General features: G+C 40.6%; 1 protein-coding gene across 1 annotated transcript; it reads left to right on the top strand.

Annotated features, from left to right (window-relative positions):
* Window positions 1–1,978: 1,978 nt before the first annotated feature.
* LOC111461993 lies at window positions 1,979–3,032 on the top strand. The gene is made up of 3 exons (XM_023105645.1): window positions 1,979–2,272; window positions 2,352–2,433; window positions 2,537–3,032. The coding sequence occupies exons 1-3, from the start codon at window positions 2,188–2,190 to the stop codon at window positions 3,030–3,032; spliced, it is 663 nt and encodes a 220-aa protein (XP_022961413.1). The 5' UTR covers window positions 1,979–2,187.
* The last annotated feature ends 7,724 nt before the right edge of the window (window positions 3,033–10,756 follow it).

The raw sequence follows: 10,756 nt of genomic DNA, 5'->3' as shown, positions 1-10,756 counted from the left end.
AAGCAAGTCGATCGTTTACAAGTTGTTCATAATTACAACTAGGTCAAAAGTCCGTTTTACCCTTTTAATTACATATTTCACCTTAAGTACCACTAATTCTCTAATGAACAATTTATTTATGATCCAGTCATAAACCAAGTCCCTCCCGGGCCAATGAGAGAGTAGGGCTCCATCGTTCAAGTTCCAAAATCAGTATTTAAGAGAACAACTCATCTACTTTCTTGTATGGGAATGAGTGAATTCCATCTTATGATATTATGTTTCAACCCTTTCTTTGGAAGTCCCAAAATGGTAGACATATTGAATCCGCTAAAAAAGTCATTCTCACCCATGTAAATTAAAGGACAAGTCCTCACATGAATGAGTTCACAACTCACTCAGGATTAAGATAATTGAGTCGCATATGATCATCATGTGAAATATTAATGTTTTCAATTAATGGAGTAGAAAGAGTGATTAAATATTTATTGGTTCAATCTTATACCATACCAAAGAAAGAGAAATAAAAATAGAAAAGGTAAAAGAAGAAGGAAAAAGTGGAGAGGGGCAAACAAGTTTGACCCTCCAACCACTATAGGGTCCAAATGAAACCTAGCCAGAGTCGTGCACAACAGAAATAGTGAGAGAAAGGGGTCAGAGAGAACCTAGAGAGGAGGAAGAATGACCTATAGGGGTCCAAATGAAACCTAGCAAGAGTCGTGAAAAAATAGAAATAGTGAGAGAAAGGGGTCAAAGAGAACCTAGAGAGGAGGAAGAATGACCGACTGGAAGACTCACTGAAAACTATCATCGGAGTCTATTCTGGTCAAGATCATGATGCAATGAGTCTTTCTTGGGAGGGAAAAGAGGATGTGAGAGGCCAGAGTACCATTTTCAGTAAGAAATCGAGAAAACCCACGAGATAAGATCTTGAACATTTTCTCACATCTACGATTTTCCTTTGTGAATTAAGATCTGAAACCTTCATATATTCATCTAGGAGAAACTCTCCACAGGATATGTAAAGAAGTTTTGCTGAAACCTCGATCTGAAGGCGAAAATTCGAGAATCGTCCAAGAACAAAGAGAGGAGATATTCCAACAACCACTTGTCGATGGCAGACTGCAAGACGCGACTGGGCAGACAGGGTACTGTGCTGAGCATGGCCCGGAGCCATGCGTCAAGCGTTGGCTTGAGCCACACAGCTCCACCGAGACGGTGATACATGTCACCTTCGAACCCAAATCAGCCGCGGCGCACACGAGCGAATCAACCCACTGACTTGCCGAGCGAACTGAGCCAAACCGGAAAGCCTGGTTTCCACGACTACGCAGAAAGCGCGTGCATGGTACTCGCGGGTAGACCTTCTCCTGACGTGTGGAAGCACGTGAGGGTTAGTTTCTGGCTCGTCTGACTTCTGTTTGCCTGATTTCATCCTAATTTCAATTCTAATCATATTTTTATCTGACTTAGGACATAATGAGAAAATCAGTATTTTTGGATACTTTACGGGCATGAAAACGCTAGCAAAAGGGCACGCATCGACCATGTAAGTCACCACCCACCACCCGGTATTTAGGAAGAGATACTTGTAGAATTCTCTTGGATTGCATGCATGCTAGTACATTTGCTTTAGATTAGTTTTCTATGAATTAGATTAGGTAGATTGATTGTTATGAGCGTATTAGGTGGATTATCTTTGTGTTTCTTGTATGCTTTCAACTTCCGCTATATGTATGCATATGTTTAATTCACGTTGAAATAGTGAACTCCACGTTTCGAGCACTTGAGGGATGACATTGCCTCGCTGAGCACAAATTCCGCTTTTCAAGTGCATGATGGAGGCCATCGCCCTCTTGAGTATGCACATCTATTTTGCATGAATTATGTATGATAATATTAGACGATGGTTGCATGCACACTGTCATACCCGAAGAAAGGGAAATAGAAATAGAAAAGAAAAAAAAAATGATGAACCGCCGGAAGACTCACCGAAAAGTCGAGAGGGGCAAATAGGTAAATTTGCCCCTCCAACCACCTAAGGGGTCCAAACGAAACCCCATCCATAATCCTGCAAAAGAGAGATAGTGAGAGAAAGGGGTAGAGAGAACCTAGAGAGAGGAGAAATGATGAACCGCCGGAAGACTCACCGAAAACTACCGTCGTAGTCTATTCCGGTGAGGATCATGATGCAAGGAGGTGAAGATCATGCAGAGAGACTTTCTTGGAAGGGAAAAGAGAATGTGGGTGGCCGGACTCCCATTTTTCATCAAGAAGTCGGAAAACCCGCAAGGTAAGGATCTTGAACGTTTTCTCAGATCTACGGTTTTCCCTTTGTGAATCAAGATCTGAAATCTTATATATTCATCTAGGAACAACTCTACGCATGATATGTGAAGAAGTTTGGCCGAGACCTCAACCTGAAGGCGGAGATCCGAGAGTCGTCCGAGAACGGTGAGCGAAAGTCCGATCTTCTTAACTCGTCCGGTAGTTAATCAAAAATTACGAAAAAAATACGAGGATGAAGCCAGTAACACGATCTAAAACTTTGTCGAAGGAATCATGTCGATCCGATCTACGGATCGAAAGATATAAAAATCGGAAAAGAAGGTTGTGTTTCGGTTTTCAGAGGGCAGAGAAGAAAGGAGAAGAAGAAGAAGAAAAAAAAAAGAAGAAAGGAGTCGGCCGGCGAGCGGCGGACGGTGGCGACAGGCGCCGGACGGCTGCGACAGGCGCCGGACACGCGTCGACCATCGGCTGGAGCACCGCAGCTCCAGCGATGCGTTGACACGTGTCGCCCAAAAGCCGGGCCGAATCGCGACGCGAGCCGAGCCGACCCGCGACTATGCGGAGGCGGGCGCGCGTGGCAGGCGGGCGCGCGTGGCAGGCGGGCGCGCGTGCAGCCTGCGATTGGCGCCTTCCCGCGCACGTGGCCACGCACTCCCAGCGTGCTGCTGGCGCGTGAGCGCGCGTGGAACGGCCAATTTGGCCCGGTTGCTTTCTGTTTGCCCGATTTTTGTCCTGGTTCCAGTTCTAATACTGTTCTTACGTGAATAGGGACCTAATTTAAAGAAATCAGTATTTTTGGACACATCACGGGCAAAGAAACGCTAGCGAAGGGGCACGCGTCAACCAGGTAAGTCACCACCCGGTATTTAGGAAGAAATACTTGTAGGGTTCGCTTGGATTGTATGTATGCATGTTAGTAATTTTGCCTTAAATTAGCTCTCCATGAATGAGATTAATTAGATGGATTGTTATGATGTGTTGGGTGAATTATCTAAGTGTTGCTTGTATGCCTTAAGCTTCCGTTGTACGTATGCATGCGTTTAATTCATGTTAAAATTGTGTATGCCGGGTTTTGGGTGCTTGATGGAGGTCATCGTCCCGTTGAGCCGGTATGCCTAGTTTGCATGAATTACATACTATGATGTTAGAAGAAGATTGCATGCACCCTCTGTTAATTGCTAGGGCCCATTTCTATGATAAGATTAGGGAATTTCTTTTAGGAGCGATATGCTGCTCTAGACAGACTTAATTTTCCCCTAGAAACTTAGAGGTTTACCACGGTAAGAAAGTACCTAATGGGGTTCATAGATTGCTAGCGTGAGAACGGTATCTATAGCTTCGTGGGAGGACCAAGGGTCCCTGATCAGTCCTTACTGTTCTTAGCCATTTCGCATGGGAAATGTGTCCCCACGTCGTACAGCCCATTAGCTGCATGGGAACGGGTTGGGTCGCGCCCCCCATAGGAGGACTATATGGGCGTAGGGGTATTCAGCACACCCCTAGGCTAGGTACCATAGTTCTAGATAGCCATGTAGAGGTAGCGCCTCATAGAGAGATACCGACCATATTAGCTTGGCATAAGGAACCTCTAGGTGACTAATGAAAGGACGATAAACCGGTGAAACCCAAGGGGCAAGCCCCAAGAGACTAAGGTTAGAACCCGATGTCCTAGAACCGAATGAGGAAACCGTGGGAGTTGTGTTAAATTAAGATGCGAAGAGAGCCTACAAGTAGGTGGCTTACTGAGTATAATTTTTATACTCATCCCGTTCTCATTTATTTTTCTCAGGTGTTCACTGGCTGCTGGTCGAGGTAGAGGAGCGTTTGAGAGTTGTACAGTCACAGAGGGGGTCGTTCCGGAGCGTCAGTCCCTTTTTGGTCTTTTAGAGTCTTTTGTATTTCATTTTATATTTGCAATTTCTTTTGTAATAATTAACAAACAAAATTTCTCTCTTTTGTTTTAATTCAAAGTATTTTTATATTTTTACTTTGGTTTTCTTTTCTTCTACTTTCTTTTTGTTTGTTTTCGATTTCGTCTTTTGGTTCACGGTCTGATTTTCGAAGCCTCGAAAATCGGGTCGTGACACACACCCTGTTATTCTCCATAACCCATTACTATGATAAGCCTACAGATTTGTAGTTAGGAGCGACAAGTCACTCAATCTAGTTACAACCTTCCCTTGGAAACCTAACAAATTACCATGGCGAAGAAGTACCTTATGAGTGTTCTTAGATTGCTAGTTGCCTGAACGATCTCTATAGCTTCGTGGGAAAACCAGGTTCCTAATCAGTTCATACTGCTCCTAACCGTTTCGTGTGAGAAATGTGTCCCCACGTCGTACAACCTATTAGCTACACGAGAATGGGTTGGGTCGTGCCCCCCAAGGGACTGTCATGGGTTAGGAGGTACTCAGCACACCCCTAGGCCAGATACCATGTAGTCTCAGATAGCAATGTTGAGGTAGCGCCTCACAGAGAGAGGCCAATCATGTTAGCTTAGCGTAAGGAACCCTTAAGTATCAAATAAAAAGACGGGAGTGTTAGGATCGCACAACAACACACACGCTCGATCTAGATGAAAACAAAGAACAAGATAGAGAAAATTGCAAGGAGAACTCTGGCTAAAAGGATTTTTTTTTTTTTTTTATTGATGACTTCAGGTATGTACAACAAAAGAGAGTACAGAGAATAGAAAGTACATCTCCAAAGCTCTACTGGACGGGATATATATATGGCTCAGTCTAGTATATATAGCTTCACTAGATTTAACCATCTACTATATATAGCTTTACCGGATATAACTTTACCTTTACCAAATATGGCTTTACCAAATATAGCTTTACCGGATATAGCTGTTGACCAAGCTATAAATAGAGGGAGCAGACTCCATAACCTAACGGGTAGAACTGAAGCTCCAAAGAGTAAGTCCCAAGGGGCAAGCCGCAAAGGGACTTAGACTAGAACCAGACGTCTTAGAGTCAGTTAGAAGACCATGAGAATTCTGTTAAGTTGAGGATGAAATAAGAGCCGATGAAATAAGAGCCTAGAAGTAGGTGGTTTACTAAGTATAATTTTTATACTCATTTCTTTCTACTTTTTTTTTTTCAGGTGTTCACTGGTTGCCGGTCGAGGTGGAGGAGCGTTCGAGAGCTGTGTGATCACAAAGGGGGTCGTTCTTGAGTGTCATCCCTTTTCAATTTTTTAGAGTCTTTGTAAATTTCCTTTATATTTGTATTGTATTTCCTTTTTGTAAATTTAAATCCTCTCTTGAAATATTCGAAAATTACACTTCATCTACTTTTCCTTTATATTTGTATTATATTAATTTCATTGGATTGTCATCTCTTTATTTTACCTTCTCTTTTTCTTTTTCTTTTGTTTGTTTTCGATTTCGTCTTTTTGGTCACGGTCCAAGTTTCGAAGCCTCGAAAATCGGGTTGTGACATATACAAACTCATTGTATATGATACCCCCACTTACATGTTTCCACCAACGATTTAGATCAAATCATTTGTAACGATTACAAAGTGAGTCGTACCAAGAGTATTACTAGGATAAGGCACATAACCTTATCCATATACTATGAACTCTTTTAGGTTATTACTTGAACAGGATCCTTTTACATGTTAACCACATATTGTTTAAGATTACATTAATAACCTTGGATTTTCATAAAATCGATAATAATTAAATTACAAATAAAATAATAAAAATTATTGTTAGAAACTAAATAATTAATTACCAGACTTAAGGATATAAATCCCAACATTTTGGTCATATGTCAAACAGAAGGATGAGGAAATATATACATTTTGGTTTAAAATGAGGGATAGGAAATAGATACATTTTGTGATGAAATAGATACATTGGTTCTATTTTAAAAGGAGGGACGAGGAAATAGATACATTTTGGTTTTATGTTAAAAAGGAGGGATGAGGAAATAGATAAAATGAATGAAGTCTAGAAATGAGGAAATAGATCAAACCTTAAGAACTAAGTCTAGAAATTGAGCATTTAAAAGTTTTTTAGCCGAGAATGATCGCATTTGGTAGAGGAAGAAGAAAACACTTCCTTTGAATAAAATTATCTAAACACACCCTTTATAACCTTATTGTCTGTCTGTCATAGAAGCATGCTTCCATATCTTGTTGTTTGTTTTTTATTATATTAAATTTCAATGAAAATATGGAGTATATTTATATATCAATAATCAATTTAGTCTACCCCAATTATTTCTCATTACAAAAATTAAAATGTCTCCTAATTACATAAACTTTGGTTGTTTTGTTAAGTTAAATTGTCTCAACCCAAACTTGTGAAGTCAAACCTGCACTTCAAATACACCTCTAAGGTCACTTAATTACATAAAAACCCAAACTTATGAAGTTAAACCCGCACTTCAAATACACCTTTGAGGTCACTTCATTATGTAATCTTTAATTTAAATAGCTTTCTTAAATTAGACTATCTAAACCCAAACTTGTGAAGTCAAACCCGCACTTCAAATACACTTTTGAGGTCACTTCATAACGTAATCTTTAATTTAAATAGTTTTATGAAATTAGACTATCTAAACCCAAACTTGTGAAGTCAAACCCGCACTTCAAATACACTTTCGAGAGATGGGCTTTTGCTTTGGAAGTTAAGCACGTGATTAAAACAAACAGTTTTTTATCGTTATTTATCCCACTTAAACTCTATTACAATAGATATCTATTTAACTAACTTTAAATTTTCATTTAAAGCAGTGAACCATGTGAGTTTTATTTTTTCTATTAAAATATAAAAACTATATTCCTCATTTTCATTAGTTGAATGTGAAGTAAATTTATATCTCAATAATCCCTTTAATCCATGATCATTTTTTCTTATCAAAATTTATCAAAGGACTGTAGCACCCAAGGGGAAAGAAAAAAAAAAACAAAAAAGAAAAAGAAAAAAAAGTGGAGGGTAAAGTCATCTGAGAGGCAAATAGGTAATTTTTCCTCTTTAGCCACTAAAAGAGTCCAGATGTAAAGCTAGCAATTGTCTGATAAAAGAGGAAAAGTGAGGAAGAGAGTGAGAGAAAAAGAGAGAACCATTCGAAAACTCATCGGACCAACGTCACAAGTCGCTGCCAGCCACGATCTAATGACAAGGACTTCTCTTTGGAAGGAAGAAGAAGATGTTGGTGTTCGGAGTCCCATTTTTCGTCAAGAGATCGAGAAAATTTACAAGGTAAGATCTTGATCATTTTTCTTGGATCTAGAACTCTGCGTTGTGAATCAAGGTCTGAAATTTTGATATATTCATCTAGAGGAAATTCTCCACAAGATTCATGAAGGAAACTAGCCAAAATTCTGGTCCGACGGTGAAGATCCGAGCCGATTCCAAGAACGGAGGACAAAGAAAATTTTTAAACTAGTCACGTGTCAAACCAACCCAATGAACCGCAACTGCAGAATCCAACCCGTGCGTGACACCGGCAACTTGGCTTTGTCTAGGTGCGTGGCAGTGCATAAGGAGACGTGAGGAGGCGTGTGGACGCGTGGCGGCACGTGGGATTGCGTGAGTTGAGTAACTCCTCTTCCCTCCCAAAAATTGAGTGGTTCTGATACCATCTGTACGCTTTATGACTTGAGCCCTTACAATTTACATGAGCTCTGTCATCTAACTTAATTTACAAATAATGTACGTTCAAATTTAGAGAAATACATGTTAATGTACTTACGCGTCCATATTCATCAATAATTCGATGAAAGTGGAAGCCCATACTCATCAATAATTTGATGAAAGTGGAAAAGGTGAAAAATAAGATAATAAAGCAAAAAGATTAAAGATAAAGAAACAAAGATGGTGAGAATATGTCACGAGACATATTTCACCCACGAATTTTATTTTTATTTTTATTTTTTAACAACTATTCAGTCCTTTGAGATGATGATGTTTATAGCAGTGGTTGAGAATCCAAAAATGGATCATTGAGATCATAAGTCGTGTCTTCCTCTTCTTCTATAATAGAAGGAGAAGATGTCGAACCGACCGGTGTGGCCTCTTGAAGAACTTTTTGAAAATCAGCTTCTGAAGTTATCTGGGCTAATGCAGCGAGTAGCTTTGACTTTGAATTAAGAAATTCGGAGGTCTTCTTCTTGGATAAATCCTGAAGGTGGCCATTCTCTGATAACCAGACCTTTACCGCTTTGATATTTGCGTGGGTACAAGTATATTTATCCCACCATTTGATTTTGATAGTTTTCAAGACCTGTTTTACTTGGTCTTCCGTTTCTTTTATTTGAAAATTTCAGGTTAAAATCGAAGGAATTTGAAAGCATACACAAAAGCGCATGGTTAATGGAAATTGTTAGATAAAACCTGAGGTTTTCCTTATTTAGCTTTACACGTTTTCATTAGTTGATTGAATACGTTCGTTTGACCATTTGACAAACACGTCGAATGGATTACCAAATTTTTAGATGGCCATTTTGGAGGAAGTGGCACAGATTTAGTTGGCCACTCTCGTGTCATTTGTAGGATAAGTTAGATATTTAAATAGGTAAATCTGTTCAGAAGATTTCATCACGTCATTGCAACAGTCAAAATTGCAATTCTCTCTCTCCCTCTATTATTTTTCGCATTTTTATTTTCTTTCAACAACTTCGCGTGAAACGATTTCCTCTCACCGAAAAGGATTTCACTTGCCGATTGTCGAAAATCAACAAGTGGTATCAGAGTCCGGTTGAAGCCATCGGTGGTATATCATTGCGGAGGAGCCAACCTTATCAATAGTCAAGTTGAATAGCTCAAGTGGTTAGAGCGTCGACCTAACAACACACAGGTCTCAAGTTCGAGTAGAAGAAAATGTAAAGTGCAAAAATACACACATCGTAGGGTTCATCCCGTGCAGGCTCACTCACTCCTCCACGCTGCCGTTGTGTGTCGGCATCAACGTCATGGAGACGAGCATCGAGTTGTCGTTGAGCGAGTGATCAGGGAGTCAGTGATTACACAGGTCTCAAGTTCGAGTAGAAGAAAATGTAAAGTGCAAAAATACACACATCGTAGGGTTCATCCCGTGCAGGCTCACTCACTCCTCCACGCTGCCGTTGTCGTTGAGCGAGTGATCAGGGAGTCAGTGATTAGGGAGACGATCTAACAGTGGAAGAGGTGACCGAAAGACTACGTAACGTCGAGCAGCGAAAGAGAAATACTGCTTTAACTGTCGACAAGGAGGGCCGTTTACTCAGCTCCATGACGAAACGACCTAACAGTGGAAGAGGTGACCGAAAGACTGCATAACGTCGAGCAGCGAAAGACTACGTAACGTCGAGGAATGGGAGCTAACGTTAATTAAATTAGGGAGTACTTCGGCTAAGGCCAACCAGGTAAGAATAGGATAGGCTAAATAATTGTATGAGTTATGATAAAAAAATACATATTTTGTTGAGTGACGCTTGATGATGAGTGCCATATTGCATCATGTCGTTAGATCGACGTAGGACACAACCCTGAGAGCATGAAAATGATATTAATATAAATATCCACGAGTATGCAGGTAACAAAGAGATGAGACTAGAGGGTTGTGTCAGAAGAGACATTATGATGGATAGGGTTGTGTCAGAAGAGACATTATGATGGATTTAGAGAGACCTGGGTTGTGTCAGAAGAGACATTATGATGGATTTAGAGAGACCTCATGCATTTTGTATGTTCATAAGCATAGGGCTACTTCCCCTAGAGATGATGAGTGCGGACGCGCACCTTATGATGAGCGCGAATGCGCACAGGTGCGAAAGCACACAGATGAGGGTGTCCATGAGGCGCATGACACTATGGGTTCCGCTGACCTCCGGACGTCGCTACAGATTAGCTTGACCAGAGGGCCCAGGGGGTGTGCGAGCGCCCTGGGGATTCACATTTGCACGTGTGAGTCGTGTGTAGGGAAGTACTACACATCCAATTTATCCACTCTCGAGGAATGGGAGCTAACGTTAATTAAATTAGGGAGTACTTCGGCTAAGGCCAACCAGGTAAGAATAGGATAGGCTAAATAATTGTATGAGTTATGATAAAAAAATACATATTTTGTTGAGTGACGCTTGATATGTTTGACGCACGTTGTGGCATTATGATGAGCATGATGATTGCATGATTTTTACCTTAATATGATGTTGTTTTCCATATTGAGCATGCCAGATGATGATGAGTGCCATATTGCATCATGTCGTTAGATCGACGTAGGACACAACCCTGAGAGCATGAAAATGATATTAATATAAATATCCACGAGTATGCGTTACCTAGAGTAACAAAGAGATGAGACTAGAGGGTTGTGTCAGAAGAGACATTATGATGGATTTAGAGAGACCTCATGCATTTTGTATGTTCATAAGCATAGGGCTACTTCCCCTAGAGATGATGAGTGCGGACGCGCACCTTATGATGAGCGCGAATGCGCACAGGTGCGAAAGCACACAGATGAGGGTGTCCATGAGGCGCATGACACTATGGG

This window comes from Cucurbita moschata, unplaced genomic scaffold, assembly GCF_002738365.1.
Source record: "Cucurbita moschata cultivar Rifu unplaced genomic scaffold, Cmos_1.0 Cmo_Scf00026, whole genome shotgun sequence".
Taxonomy (NCBI): Eukaryota; Viridiplantae; Streptophyta; class Magnoliopsida; order Cucurbitales; family Cucurbitaceae; genus Cucurbita; species Cucurbita moschata.
Note: the sequence above shows the minus strand (reverse complement) of the source record. Positions and strands in the feature narration are given on the sequence as shown.